The sequence below is a fragment of the Nesoenas mayeri genome, assembly GCF_963082525.1.
Source record: "Nesoenas mayeri genome assembly, chromosome: 26".
In the NCBI taxonomy this organism is placed as follows: Eukaryota; Metazoa; Chordata; class Aves; order Columbiformes; family Columbidae; genus Nesoenas; species Nesoenas mayeri.
In genome coordinates, this window is record NC_137552.1 from 1263005 (window position 1) to 1278991 (window position 15987).

The 15987-nt window shown below is 50.3% G+C and overlaps 1 protein-coding gene across 1 annotated transcript; it reads left to right on the top strand.

Moving 5' to 3' along the window:
- Positions 1 to 440: 440 nt before the first annotated feature.
- On the top strand, positions 441 to 15815 carry LOC308049839 (feather keratin 1-like; the record flags this gene model as incomplete). Its single annotated transcript, XM_080359709.1, has 3 exons — positions 441 to 474; positions 6179 to 6276; positions 15486 to 15815. 3 exons carry the CDS (start codon positions 441 to 443, stop codon positions 15813 to 15815), a joined length of 462 nt encoding a protein of 153 aa, XP_080215835.1.
- Between the last annotated feature and the right edge of the window lie 172 nt (positions 15816 to 15987).

The following is a 15987-nucleotide window of genomic DNA, read 5'->3' on the forward strand; positions in this document are numbered from 1 at the left end:
CATTTTTTCCTTCCCCTTTTATAGTTTCTTGAATGTGACCCAAGGGTATTTTGCTCTTTTGCTGTTCCAAATCTCTCCATACCACTGTGACAGTGGATCGAGAGAACAATGGGTAAGTGCTTTGTGCTCAGGTTCCGCACACCACACAGATCAACCGGCAGTGCATATCATACTCATCTTACTGCTCCCCGTTCTGTGCCAAATCTTCCAGCAGCCCAACAGCAGGGCCAGGGAAAGGTGCTTTTGCAGTGACACCAGCAAAACAAGTGCAACTCTAGCACTGTTCCTGGGCACCAAGAACATTCACCAACATCCTGGCCAAGGTGAGCAGGACCTCAGATAGCAGTACCGGGTAGTGACTATCCCACTCTGCTCAGCATTCACTTGAAAGCACCTACAAAACTGCTGCAATGTAAGAAAGATGTGATGCAAGAAGCACCATGGCCAAGACAGTTCATCAGATGTTGTGGGATGGTGAGGAGCAGAAGCCCCTGTGTGGGGAGCAGCAGCTGAGGCCATGGGGCTTTCTGAGCATGAAGACTATATTTGTTGTGAGAATGAAAGTGGATTTGGAGTAGCTATGTTGCTGTCCTGCAGAAGACAGGTCCAGCCACAACACTGTGGCAGTTCGTGGCTGGAGAGCTAGAGACAATGGACTCACGTTCAGACATGAGAAGTTTGTACCTGGGAGGAGGAAAACAGTTTTCAGCAAAAGGTGGTTCAAGCAGTAAAAGAGATTTCCTGGGGACATTGACCGGTCAACCTCCTTGAACACTCATGGCTGACAATGTGGAAAAAGGGCTTGGGCCCAATGAGCTCTGGAGGTCCATTCCACCTTGATTATGCTCTGATCCTATAGTCCAGGACAGCCTTTTTGTGCCTTCACCTACTGGTTACACGGACAGCAGCGAAGATCAACTCAGCTTTATGGCCGAGGAGGCAAGCACAAGATCTGTGGACAACATGTCTTGGCACAAGTTTTCCCAAAGATCCTGTGGCAGGATTTTCCCTTGCATTTCTCAAGCTTTTATTTTCCATCTGGTCTTTTCCTCAGCTCACAACTCTGTATCTCAAGGTTATGGTTAGTACTGGTTCTCCTGTTAACAGCCCCATCCCAGAATTAGCCCGGAGCAACGTGTCTCCTTGGGCATCTTGGGAGAGCATCTCCAGGGGAACGAATGAGAAAGAAGTATGTGCTGGGATGCAAAAGAACTTTATTAAGTCAAAAAGAAAACAAGGTGGCTCTGAATAGAGGCCCCAGTACAGAGAGCACCAGGGACAGACTGCAGTCTGCACCCTGTGGCTGTGGTGCAGATATAGCCAGGTGTCCATCTCCTTACCCCACAGAGGGAACAGGGCCAGAAGGTCCTCACAGCTCAGGGGAGCACAAGAGAACAGGGACACAAGAGGAACAGGGGACACTGGAAGTGGGGGAAGGTGGCATTAGCTGTGCTTTCTGAGAGCCCAGGCTGGCCCCGTTTTTTGCAAAGGGTGCTGGGGTTGCGCAGCTCCTCTGAAAACAACAACCCAATGCTCCATCCCCAGCCTGGTCTTTTCTTGTGGCTCATGGGCGCCTTCCCCAAGGCCATCAGTAGCAGCTTTAGCAGGGGAAACGCCTCCTCGTGCCACAGATGCCGCTGCCCAAGCCAGAGAGGCCAAAGCCCCCGGAGTTGATGGGCACTCCCTGAGAGCTGAGGATGCTGCCAACGGCAGCGGAGGTGGAGGATCCCACGGCGGTGTTCTGCGGGAAGGAGCTGAGGATGGGGCCGGGCAGGGTCACCACCACGGGGGACGGCTGGATGTAAACATGGGAGTCCTGGCACTGCTGGACACAGGGCTCATTGCAGCTGTTGGCCAGCGGGGTTGGGCCGCAGGGCTGGCAGGGCAGGCACTGGTTGTAGCAGGACATGTCTTGTGGCTCGAGCTGCACCTGGGAGGGAGAGAAGGCAGGGGTAAGCAGAAGATGAGGGATTGTAGAGAAGCAGTCTGTCACCTCACCACAAAAGAGCCAAGCCTAGCCAAGGAAAGATGGAGGTTAGGACTGGAGGCTGTGTGGAAAGGTCCCTGTGTTTCTCCTTCACTTCGGGTTAAACGTTCCCCATCAAAAGTGACTGAGCTCAGGGATAACCCTGCCTACCCTCTCACTTACTTCAGTAAAGCACCAGGCTCTCTCCATGCAACACCACCTGAACCCTTCCCTCTGCCATGATAAACAGCCCTGTGTCCCACTGCCTGAGAAAGGAGCAGGAAGAGGTTGAGAAAACTAAGGAGGAGGGGAGAGGAGAAGAAAAGAGAGAGGAGAGGAGAGGAGAGGAGAGGAGAGGAGAGGAGAGGAGAGGAGAGGAGAGGAGAGGAGAGGAGAGGAGAGGAGAGGAGAGGAGAGGAGAGGAGAGGAGAGGAGAGGAGAGGAGAGGAGGCTTCAGACTCACCTCGTTCCTGAGGAGAAGCAGGCAGGAGAAGTGAATGAGAAAGTGAGGATAAGGACCTGCTTTTATACTGCTACTGCACTGCCTCAGGCCCACAGTCACTGCATGTGGGCAGTAATTTTCCAACAGACTCACCTCCAAAGTAAAACATCTTACCTAATGGCACAGGTTAAGTTTTGTTTCATCAATGCTGCCATTCCGTTTCCTCATTTCTGACCTGACCATTAGGCCTCAGAGGCACCTTTGAAGTATTGACATGAAAGGACCAAGGATTTCCCAGATAGGAACACATCAGACAAGGCAGAATATGTGCCCCTGAGTGCTGGAGTCATCTGTGCAGGCAGAGGGCCTGGGGAAATCTGATGAGGTTGTTTCCCACTCCCTTTACATGAAGGTGCACATGTTCTCCCACCAATGCATTCCTCTCCTGCCTGTGTTAGTTTGTTTGAGAAAGTTGTCCCCTCTCATGCAGTCTCTGGGGATTCTCAACCAATGTCATCGGTAGGTTTGGGGAAAGAGAACATTGCCCTCACAATCCCTGTGATTTCTCAACAAACCCTGTGGAGTTGGGTACCTCTGCACTACATCAGGGGTGCGTTGCTGCTCTGGACAACACCATGTTCCTTCCAGTCCCCTCACACCACCACGCACTTTGGCCATACGCTTTGAACACTAGCCAGCAGGAGAATCCTTTCCAAAACAAAAATGACTGTGGTGTGAGTCCCTTGAGCTCTGGCAGTGCTGGCAAGTAGGTCACGCTGAGGGCGATGGCTGTTGGTGCCGCCTGCAGCTGAGTACTCAGGTAGAATCCAGTGCTCGGAGACCATTTTCCTGGAGTTGGGATGGAGCTGCCCTGGCCACAGGGGAATTCAGCCCTGCCTGGAACACAGACCTGCAGACAGCACACATTTGTGGTTTGTCCTCACAACAAAAGCCTGACGCATGGCCAGTCCAAAGAGTGTGACTCACCATGGGTAGGGAGAGTCTATCTCTGGTAGCTTGCCTGCTGAAGACACTCCCGTGGCCTCCTGGGATGCGTCCCAGCTGCCTCCATGTCTGCAGGGCAGGGAAGTGCATTGCCTCTGATGTGGTCCTAGACCTGGTTTTGTACCCCGGGCCCTTCTGAGTACATCCCCTCCCTGGACATTCTCCGGGACATGGCACTGCAGGATCCCGAGAGTTCTTATATACTGGGTTTATTAAGGGAGTTTCCTCGTGTTCTTGATGGTGCTGGGTTTTTCTCCAGCATGAGGAGGCTTTGGGGCTATGGGAAAGGATGGGTGCTTAAGCCCCAATGCCCAGGAGAAGACGCACTGCATGGGACCAAGGGATGAGTCCCAGCCAGAAGGGAGATGTTTTCTGAAAACCTTTCTTCCCTCTGCTGAGAATTCAGGAGACCACCTCATCACAACCTATCCTTTTTGGTCAGAAAGGTGAGGGTTGTCTGTCCATTCCCTTCTACCCCTAATGTTTCTGCTTGCTTTCCTGAGTATTGCCTGGATCTTTCCTGCTCTTGGACCAGGAAATGCCAAAGGTGCTGCTGGTTTTTCTGCGCTCATTTGCACTTCACAGCTGCTCTCATGGCATTCTACCTACCATCTGCCTCACTAGGCAGTGAACCTGAAGGCAGGGACTGTACTCTGCTGCTCACTTTCCTCCCTGTCATCAGGTCTTGAACACTGAATTTCTTCAGTGTGATAGCTGTGGCTGCCTTTGATTCTCATGTTCCCAACGAGTTCTTCTCTCTTAGAAGCAGCTGTGCATCACCTGTCCGTTCACCATGACAGAAACAGAGGATCCTTGAGGTTGGAAGGGACTTCAGGAGATCTTCTAGTCAAGGTGACCCTGCTGAAAACACAGTCAGCCTTTAGAGGATGCTCGGGGCCACGTCTTGTCAAGCTCTGAATACCTACAATAATGCAGAAGACACAGCCCATCTGTGATAATCCCAGACGGTGATTGACCACACTAACAAAGTCTTTTCTGATGTTTCTGTGCAATTTCCTGTATTGCAATAGGTGCCTGTCAGCTCTAGTTCCTTCAGTGGATAGGATCAGGAGTGCCTGGCTATATATTCTTGACTCCCTCTCATGAGCTTTTTTACCTGTTGCTAGGAAGTCTGTCCCAGGGACTTCTGCTTTTCAGGTTGAACAGCCCTAGGTTGTGCAGCCCCTCCTGCCTCAGGGTCTCCATTTGTTTCATGGGTTCCATGGTCCTTTGATGGATTTGTGCCAGTGTGGCAATTTTTCATACTGGGGAGCTGCTTCTACCCAAAGATGGAGTGTGGTGGATGCATTCCACAACCCCACACACTCCCCCAGCCAAACCAGCAACAGTTTCATCCAGACTGCAAAGGAGGGAAAGGCCTGAGCTGCAGCCAGGCCAAGAACTCCTGTTAGGAAACCTACAAAGAAGCCAAAATCACACTGAACACCCGTAAGCTGTGACTGCAAGGAGTCTTGTCCATACATTTCCTACTGTGTGTGATGTGACTGGGAGCCAGCAATTTTATTCTATAAATATGACAGCCTGGGTAAGGTACCGTGAGCTCTCTCTGCTCAACAAGTGTGGCTGAATGGTGATGATCTTCTACTGCTCAAAGATCACTGGATGAGCCCAGTTCAAGTTTCATAGCAATCACTTAGCGTAAGTAAGTGCGTTCTGATTAGAATGAATCACCTAGAGTTGTAAAGTTGTGTGATTTTGAATATACTGTCTGCTTCATGTTATATAGTAATCTGCGTACTATAAAGCTCTGCTCTTACTTAGCAAAAGCAGCTACACACTGCACTGAACATTTGTGAGATAAGGTCTAGTTCACACTTTGCTTGGTGGAATGGAATTGACTGAGGAGAAAATGATGCCTTCAAGGCTAACACAAAGACATTACATACATCTGCAAGATAAGGCTTGTTCTGCACTTTGCTGAAAACAGAAGGATTTATTCAGACAAAACAGAGCCTTCAAGGCTATGTGCTATAAATAATATCTACAGAAAAGAAAGGTTCCTAACTGCGTGAAGAAAATTAACTCACTTTCAGTCAAACAAGCTCACCCTGGTACACTTATGTCAGTCCAATCTGTTTAAATGTTCCCACACCTGATTCTCCACTACTGTGGGGAACTTATTCTTGCTCCAGACTTTCCAAGGGCTCTCAGGAGCCTGATCTTTAGACAGCAAATCCTACCAGTCAAGACCAAGGCCAAGAGCCCTTGGAGAATCTCTGCCTGTCCTATAACTCCTGTCCCCAGTAGAGCTGCTCCATTCAGCCTTTGCACAAGCCTCTCTTTTGCTGCTGACCTACCTGGAAGAAGACCTACTTCTTGCCCTCCACATGATTTGCCTGGTTCAATATCAGGTGGGCTTTGCCCTTCCTATCCCCACCCTGCATACTCAGAGCCTGACAAATGTTGGCCCCAGAGCAAAGGGCATAAAGAGGCAGACAACAGAAACCTCTTCCTGCAATGGGAATTGCAAACAATTGAACTGCTCCAACCCAACACACCTTGGCTCCACGGGACCCCTCAGCCCGTGAGGGCACATCTTCACCAGGCACAGACGCGATCTAGCCGCAGATATCTCTGGCTGTCTCATCCAGGCACATGAAAGGAGCTTGTACGGCAGACCAGGAATGTCAGAAATGAGGAAATAAAATGAGGGGGTATCAGGAAACTCAAATGCAACCAGTGCAATTGGGTAGGATGTTTTGCTTTGAGGGTGAGTCTACTGGAAAATTACTGCCCACGTGCAGTGACTGGGTGCCTGGGGCAGTGCAGGAGCAGTATAAAAGTGGCTCCTTCTCCTCACTCTCTCATCCACTCCTCTCACCTCCACCTCCTTGGGAACAAGGTGAGTATGAAGCTCGTTCTCCTCTTCCTTTTCTTCCTCCTGCACTTTGATCCTCTCCAGAATTTCTCAGCACAAACTTGCCCATTTTTCTTATGCTGGGTCATGGGGCTGCTTGTCATGGGACAAGTAAGAGGTATACCATGGAGAGAAGTCGAGGCTTCACTGAGTTGTCTGCTGAGCTATGGACAAGGAAGTGATCACCCTGGACTTGGTTACTGTTTGTAGGAGTCCTTGGGGATGAGAGGAAGCATTTTCATCATCTGGAGTGACAAGCTACTGTTCAACCACCCCTTATAACCTGCTTTCCTCTACCCTCTCTCCCTCCCAGGTGCAGCTCCAGCCACAAGACATGTCCTGCTACAACCAGTGCCTGCCCTGCCAGCCCTGTGGCCCGACCCCGCTGGCCAACAGCTGCAATGAGCCCTGTGTCCAGCAGTGCCAGGACTCCCATGTTTACATCCAGCCCTCCCCCGTGGTGGTGACCCTGCCCGGCCCCATCCTCAGCTCCTTCCCGCAGAACACCGCCGTGGGATCCTCCACCTCCGCTGCTGTTGGCAGCATCCTCAGCTCTCAGGGAGTGCCCATCAACTCCGGGGGCTTTGGCCTCTCTGGCTTGGGCAGCGGCATCTGCGGCACGAGGAGGTGTTTCCCCTGCTAAAGCTGCTGCTGATGGTCCTGTGGAAGGAAACCAGAGAAACACAAGGTGGGCCTGGACTGGGGATGGAGCATTAGGTTGTTGTTTTCAGAGAGTCTGAGCAATCCCAGCACTCCTTCCAAAAGGACAGGACCAGCCTGGGCTCTCAGAAAGCACAGCTAATGCCACCTTCCCCCACTTCCAGTGTCCCCTGTTCCTCTTGCGTCCTTGTTCTACTGTGCTCCCCTGGGCTGTGAGCCCCACTAAGCCAGCCTAGGGAGGACCTGCTGGCCCTGCTCCCTCAGTGGGGCAGGCAGATAAATATCTGGCAGGGTCTCCACCACAGCCATGGGTCACAGCCTCCTGTCTACCCCTGGTGCTCCTTGCACTGGGGTCTCCACTTGAATCAACCTAGTTTTCCTCTTTTGCCCCATTAAAGTTCTGCTGCATCCCAGCTCATGCCTGTGTGTCTTCCTTTCCCCTGAAGATGCTCTCACAAGATGCTCAGGGTCAGCCCTGGTCCTTAGGTGTTGTTCTAAGAAGGGATTGTTGAGGATATTTTTGCAGTGGCTGTTAACACAGGCTTGCTTTGAGTGTGCTTAGCCTTACTTGGGATGACCCTCTGATTTCCAAACTTCGCTGCCCATCTGGGGTTTGACAGAATTCTATGACAGAGTTCAATGACCATTGCTTCTCTAGAATGATTATATACCTGCCATGAAAGCATTCTTTATTCCATGTTCAGTGAGCCTTGTGCCCTCAGCCTCTCTTTTTCAAAGGATTGCTCCAGCCCTTACACCATCCTAGTTTCCCAGCTTGTACCACTTGGTCAAGAACCTTCTTGCATGAGAGCAGTTCTGTAGATGCGACCTGATGAGTGCTAAGCAGACTGGGAGCTTAGGTTTTTTGAAGGAACTTTGAATAACTTGATGTACTGACAGACATCCCTACCCACAGCAGGAGGGCTGAGTCATAGAGGAACCCCAAAAATCAGTTTAGACCGGAAATAAGCTCCAAACCCACATTAATGTAGATAGAACTGTTTGCAAATAAACAGCTACAAATGAGGTTTATTCAGCACTCCGACAACACCATGAAATACAGGTTTGGATACCATCTAGAAATTAATTGCTACACAGCACAGACAAACTCAAGGATATCAGATCCTAAAAATCTAGCGTGATGAGTCAAAAAGAGCATCTCCCCACTCTGTTAGAAAGTGAGGACTCTCAAGAGTACCCAGATTGCTTACCAGTTTGGGAAGGTGTCTCAATCCCCAAGGAATGTTCCTTGCATGGCCAGTCTAAGGAATAGAGTCTCTGACTGCATACCCGCTAGCCCAAAGAAGACCATCTCAAAGGGTGTGTCCAGTGATTTATAGCCTGGCTGGGTCTGGCTGTGGTCATTATGAGCATGGTCCAGAAGCTTCTCTGTTTCTCGACACCTGGGAACCTCCTTGCCTGAGGACCCTGTCTGTTGCCTGAGGGTCGCAATTCTTCTGCTCCACCACCTGGATGGAGGTGAATGTGAGGAGTCACCATGCCCAGAGTAGGCATCGAGGAGGGGTGTAACTGTCGGCACCTTGGCACTGACCAAGGTGGATGGACAAGGGCAAGCACAGTGGGGCATAAAAGGCACTAAGGATCCATCAACTACTCTACTGAAAGCAAGACCTCACAGGGGGATGTGCAACTGCTACAGCTTGGACTAGAGGATGTTTAAAGATCTGTCCATGTCCAAGTCTTTCTGTGGTTCTGCACTACACTGGTATCACAACCAAGGCAACCAGCTGTACTGTGTCAGTTTCTTTAAGAATGTTATGGTTACAGTGGGTTCTCCTGTCTGCTCCTGGCAAGCCACTGCCTGTGTCTTGTCAATACCACATTCCCTCCTGACTACTTGCATCACAGTTGATTTACCAAGGAAAAAGAAAAGGCATACACAACGAAGCAGATGGTACCCACTGGAGTCTGTTTGGTGATTCTCTAGGCAGACAAACATAGAAATTACCACAGAATCCTAGAATTAACGAGTGTCCTGAGTTGGTAGAGACCACAAGGATCATGAGGTCCAACTCTGGTCTCTACATAGGATAACCCCAAAATTCACACCATGTGTCTCAATTGTGCAAGAGTAAGCAGACTCAATGCAAGGCTGTGTTGATAGTTACTGCAAAATCATCCCAGACAACCCCCTTTCAAAAGCCACCTTTGAGACACACGTGTATCTCTAGGCATCTTGGAAGATCATGTGCATGGGAAAGGATGATACGAACATGCAGTCTAGGATGCAGAAGAACTTTAATGAGTCAAAAGAAAAAAAAAAAAAAATAAGGTGGATGCAAGTGCAGGGAGGAGATTTAGCAGGGGAAACACCTCCTGGTGCCACAGATGCCGCTACCCAAGCCAGAGAGACCAAAGCCCCCGGAGTTGATGGGCACTCCCTGAGAGCTGAGGATGCTGCCAACAGCAGCGGAGGTAGAGGATCCCACAGTGGTGTTCTGTGGGAAGGAGCTGAGGATGGGGCCGGGCAGGGTCACCACCACAGGGGAGGGCTGGATGTAAACATGGGAGTCCTGGCACTGCTGGACACAGGGCTCATTGCAGCTGTTGGCCAGCGGGGTTGGGCCGCAGGGCTGGCAGGGCAGACACGGGTTGTAGCAGGACATGTCTTGTGGCTGGATCTGCACCTGGGAGAGAGAAGTCAGAGGAAAATAAAGTTCCATGGGTGGCTGAAGAACAGCCTGTCACCCCACCATAAGAGAGACTCTAACCCTCCACAAAAAGGAGCTCTGCCAAGTGCCACCAAGCTGAGGGAGGTTCCTATCTAGCTCATAGCTCAGGACATATCTCAGCAAAGCCCCAGCCTCTCTCTATGCCACACTTTCTGTTCCCTTACCTCCAACAAGTCAAGCAGCTCCAAGACCCAGCAGAAGACAATGGGGCATGTAAGTGTCAAGAAAATGCAGAGGAAGAAGAAGACAAGGAGCAGGAAAATAAGGAGGAAGATGAGGAGAAGGGTGAAGACAAGAAATGACTCCAAACTCACCTTGATCCCAAGGAGATGGAGACAACAGTAGTGGATGAGTGAGTGAGTGAGTGAGTGAGGAGAAGGACCCACTTTTATACTGCTCCTGCACAGCCCCAGGCTCACAGTCACTGCACGCAGGCAGTAATTTTCCTGTAGACTCACCTCCAAAGCAAAACACCCTACATAATTGCACAGGTTGCTCTTTGGTTTCCATCATCACTTTCATTTCCTCAACTCTGACATGACCATTATGCCATGGAGGGTCTTTTGAAGTTTCCCAGTGACAGGCCCAAGGCTTTTTCTGAGCAAGATCATGTCAGCACAGGCAGAAGATGTGTCCCGGAGTGCTGGAGGGGTCAGTGCAGACAGAGAATATGGCTCTGGGGACATTTGGGGAGGTTGCTTTCAACTCCAAGGGAATGAAGGTACATGTCTTTCCACCAATGCAGTCCTCTCCCTAGTGTACAAAGGCTTCATTGTTTGAGGACATGCCACACCTCTCCTCCATGACTGCCTCCCTGCTTCACTCCAGCAGTCACTGGTCATTGCCTCTACATGCACATGGGTTGCAGTGCTGGTCTAAAATGTCTTTGACTAAGAAAAGTTTCTCTCATTTGATACATTTGCTGGGCTTTTGGCCAAGTCATCCCTCTTGTGGCAGTCTCTGAGAGTCTGCAGCCAATGTTGTGGTAAGGAAGAACTTTGTCATCCAAAAACCCCCTGATTCCTCAACAAGCCCCGTGGAGTCAAGTCCCTCCTCACTACATGAGGAGTGTGAGCAGGACTGCACCTTATTCCTCCCACTGTCCTCACACCATCATGCAGTTTGGCCCTGTGTTTTGGACCCTGACCTGCAGGACACACACAATGGTCTTGCCTGGAGATCGGTAGTCAGGTAGAGGTCAGTGCTCAGAGCTCTGGCCACAGGGGAATTTGTCCCTGCGTGAAACACGGGCCTGCAGACAACACACACTCCTGGCTTGGCCTCACGTCAGAAGCCTGACACATGGCCAATCCAAAATTAGAGTGTGACTCATCATACCTTGACAGAGACTATCCCAGCAAGGTTGCATACTGAAGGCACTCCCTTGGCCTCATGGGATGCATTTCAGGTGCCTCCATGTCTGCAGGGCAGGGAAGTGCATCGCCTCTTTGAAATTGTCTCAGAGCTGTTTTTACAGACAGGGCCCTTCTGAGCCCAACTCCTCCCTGAGCATCCCCTGGCACGTTGCACTGCAGGGTCCTGACAGCCCTCACTCACTGGGGAGATGAGGGAAGCTTCATGCCTCTCCAATGGTACTGCGTTGTGCTCCAAGCTGAGGACACCTTTGAGGCACAGGAAAGAAGTCATGCGTGAGCCCAGCAAAAGATATTTAACATGAGTCCCAGGGACGAGTCCCAGCTGGTGGGTAGATATGTTGTGCAATCCTTTCTTTTACCCCATGGAATACTCAGGAGAGGCCCCTACAACCTCCTGGTGTCTTTGACCAGGAAGAAAATGCCTGTATTTCTGTTCCCATCCATGATCGAATCTCTCCTCAAGGATGATCAAGCCCCAAAGGCACGTCTACCCAGAGGAGGTTTGCGGGCTCCCAGATCCCCTCTCAGCCTTATCTTCTGAAGGCTGAACACGGAGTCATAGAACCATCTCAGTTGGAAGAAATACTCATGATCATCGAGTCCAACCTTAACCTAACTCTAGAACTAAACCTTGTCACTAAGAATCTTGTCTATACACCTTTAAAACATCTCCAGGAATGGTGACCACCACTGCCCTGGCCAGACACTTACAATGCCTGACAACCCTTTTCATTAAGATTTTTTTCTTAATATCCAGTCCAAACCTCCTCTGACACAATTTCAGGCCATTTCCTCTTGTCTTATATCTTTCTACTTGGTAGAACAACCCAACACCCTTCATGCTACACCCTCCTGTCAGGTAGCTGTAGACAGCAATAAGGTCTCCCCTCAGCCTCCTTTTCTCCAGGCTAAACAGCCCCAGTTCCCTCAACTGCTCAGAAGACTTGTGCTTCAGGCCCCTCACCAGCATCATAACCTCCTCCGCACTCTCTCTAGTACCTCAAGGTCTTTCTTATGATGAGGAGCCCAAAACTGAACACGATATACATGGTAGGGCCTCACCAGTGCTGAGGACAGTGGTACAATTACTTTTCTAGTCCTGCTGGCCACACTATTCCTGATGCAAACCAGGTTGGTGGTGGTCTTTTTGGCTCATACTCATCTATCTGTCGATCAACACCCCCAGATCCCTCTCTGCCAGGAAGCTTTCCAACCACTCTTTCCAGAGCATGTGATGTTGCCTGGGGCTATTGTCACCCAAGTGCAGGACCTGGCACTTGGCCTTGTTAAACCTCATACAATTGGTCTTAGGCCAAGGATCCAGCCAATCAAGATCCAGATGTCTCAGTCTTTCCTCATAAGAAAAATGCTCTTTCACCTTCATCATCTTCGTAGCCTGCCACTGCACTCCCTCCAGTAATTCCTTGTCCTTTTTAAACTGAGGAGTCCAGAACTGGACCCAGTAACTCCCAATGTGGCCTCACCAAGGCAGAGTAGAGGGGGATGACAACCTCCCTCGACGTGCTGCTCACACTCCTCCTCATGCATCCCAGGTACCATTTGCCTTCTTGGCCACAAGGACACATAGCTGGTTCACAGCCAACCTGTTGTTGACCAGAACTCTCAGGTATTTCTCACAATAATTCTTTCCATAAGGTCCACACCTGACCTGTACTGGTGCCTGGGATTATTCCTCCCCAGGTGCAGGACCCTACACTTGCCTTTGTTGATTTTCATCAGATTCTTCTCGGCCATGTCCTCTTACCTTTCCAGGTCTTGCTGAATGGCAGCACAGCCTTCTGGTGTATCAACCCTTCCATCCAGTTTGCTATCATCAGCAAACTTGCGAGGGGTGCACTCATTCTCTTCTTCCAGGTCATTGATGAACAGGACCGGACCTAATACTGACTGCTGGGGAACACTACTAACTACAGGTCTCCAACCAGAGCCTGTGCTGTTGATCACAACTGTCTGAGCTCTGCCATCCAGTCAGTTCATGACCCATCTCACTGTGCATTCACCCAGCGCACACTTCCTGAGCTTGTCTATGAAGATGTTGTGTGAGATGGTGTCAAATCCTTGCTGAAGTCAAGGTAGACAATATCCACTGCTCACCCCTCATCTACCCAGGCACTCATACCATCATAGAAGGCTATCAGGTTGCTCCCCTTGGTGAACCCATGCTGACTATTCCTGATAACCTTCTTGTCCTCCACATGCTTGGAGATGATGTCCAGAATGAGTTGTTCCACCACATTTCCAGGGATGGAGGTGAGGTTTACTTGACTGTAGTTTCCTGGGTCATCCTTCTTTACTTTTTTGAAGACTGGCATGACATTGGCTTTATTCCAGTCCTCAGGCACCCCTCCTGTTCTCCATGACCTTTCCAAGATGATGGAGAGTAGTTTTGCAATCACATGTGCCAACTTTCTCAGCACTCATGGGTGCCTCCCATCAGGGCCCATGGATTTGTGCATGTCTAGTTTGCTTAAAAGATCTCTAACCTGATTCTCCGCAACCAAGGGAAAGTTCCTTTCTCCAGATTTTTTCTGTTACCTCTAGGGTCTGGGGTTCCTGAGGGCCAGTCTTAGCAGTAGAGATGGAAGCAAAGAAGGCATTCAGTAACTGTATCTTCTCTGTGTCCTCTGTCACCAGAGAAATGACCTCATTCAGCAGTGAACCTGTATTTTCCCTAGCCTTCCTTTTGCTGCTGATGTACTTGAAGAAGCCGCTCTTGACTTCCTTGACATGTCTAGCCAGATTTAATTCCAAGTGGAGCTTAGACTTCCTCACTGCATCCCAGTATACTCTAACAGCAGACAGTGCCAAAAGCCTTAATTAGATGAGATTCACAATGTTTGCTGCATTTCCCTCACCCACTGGAGCCAGGCATGTCCTCAAAGAAGGCCATGAGGTTGCTCTGGTCTGTTTTCCCCTCCATAAACCTTTCCTGACCACTCACAATCATCATCTCATTCTTTAGTCTTGGGAACGGGCTTCCTGGATGATTTGCTCCATCAGCTTTGCAGGGTATGAAGTGAGGCTCACTGGCCTGTCATCCCAGCTACTCCTTTCTGCTCTTCCTGGGGACACTCATGGGCTTTCTTCCACTCTTCACATGCACTCCCTGATGACCAGGACTGTCATACGTTATTAAGAGTGGCCTTGTAGTAACACTATGTCAGTCCAATTTTTAAAGTCCAGTTTCAATTTTCCCACACTTGATGATTCTTTATTGCAAGTCTTCCCTGTTCCAGATGTTCCAAGGAACATCAGGAACTCCAGTTCTTGACAGCAAATCCTGTCAGGAAAGACCAAAGTCAAGAAACTTTGGAGCATCTCAACCTTTCCTGTAAGCCCTGTTCTCAGGGAAGCTGCCCTGTTAACACTGGGGTGGCCTTTACCCAAGCCTTGCTTTTTCTGCCAAACTACCTGGAAGAACTTCATCCTGATCTGCATGTGCTGTGCACAGTTCGACACCAGGTGATCTACATTTTTTCTGACCAAACCCTTCATTCGCAGCCTGGCAAACGTTCTCCTCACCATAAAGGTCATCAAGAGGAGGAGAGCTGAAACCACTGGCACAGCCCGGCTGCCCAAGGAAACCATGGCAAGTGAACACTGAAGTAAGCTGAGAGAAAGAGGAGAAAGATACACATGGCACATCTTTAAAAAGAGGAGCCTGCAGGTGCTCTGTGGGTATGAGCACAATAGGGAAGAGCTGGGCCTATTCCTACAAAGAGAGGTGCAAAAAATCATACTTCAATGCTCTGAGGGTAGGGATGTCAGTCTCACTAGAATTTGTGGCTCATATGTCCAAAATGACACAATTCTGATGGTATATGCTTTGGTGTCTCATCCCAACAAAAGAAAGAAGCCTGCATGGCAGAGTAGGCATGTCAGAAATGAGGAAAAGAAATGGCAGCATTAAGGGACATCAAAATACAACTTTGACATTACGTAGAATGTTTTGCTTTGGGGGTGAGTGTGTTGGAAAATTACAGCCTACATGCAATGACTGTGGGCCTGGGGCGGTGCAAAAGCAGTATAAAAGCAGGTCCTTCTCTTCACTCTCTCATCCACTCCTCTCGCCTCCTTCTGCTTTGGATTAAGGTGAGTATGAAGCCCTAACTTCACCTCCTTCTTCTCCTCCTTTATGGTTTCTCATTGCATTCCTGCATGGTCTTGGAGCTGTTTGTCATGTGAGAGCGAATGGTGCAGAAGATGTGACATGACTGGGTTGTGGCTCATGCTTGAGGTGTCTCCTGAGCGATGAGCTTGGAAGAGATACTCCTGGGCTTGGTCACTCATGGCAGGGCTTGCCAGAGGGGAAGGAGAAGTGTTTGTGCCCCCTACACAGTCTGCAGCTCTTGTCTCCAGCTCTTGCCTTGTCTCCCTTGTGGTGGGGTGACAAGCTGCTCCTCACCCATCTCCCCTGCTCTGCTTTCCCTGTCCTCTCTCCCAGGTGCAGATCCAGCCACAAGACATGTCCTGCTACAACCCGTGCCTGCCCTGCCAGCCCTGCGGCCCAACCCCGCTGGCCAACAGCTGCAATGAGCCCTGTGTCCAGCAGTGCCAGGATTCCAGAGTTGTCATTGAGCCCTCCCCCGTGGTGGTGACCCTGCCCGGCCCCATCCTCAGCTCCTTCCCGCAGAACACCGCCGTGGGATCCTCCACCTCCGCTGCCGTTGGCAGCATCCTCAGCTCTCAGGGAGTGCCCATCAACTCCGGGGGCTTTGGCCTCTCTGGCTTGGGCAGCGGCATCTGCGGCACAAGGAGGTGTTTCCCCTGCTAAAGCTGCTGCTGATGGCCCTGGAGAAGTCCTCAAGGGACACACAAGATGAGACCAGACTGGGGACGTAGCATCAGGTTGTTGGTTTCAGAGGGGCTGAGCAACCCCAACACCCCTTGCAAAAGGACAAGGCCAGCCTGTTCTCTCAGAAAGCACAGCCCATGCTGCCTTTCTC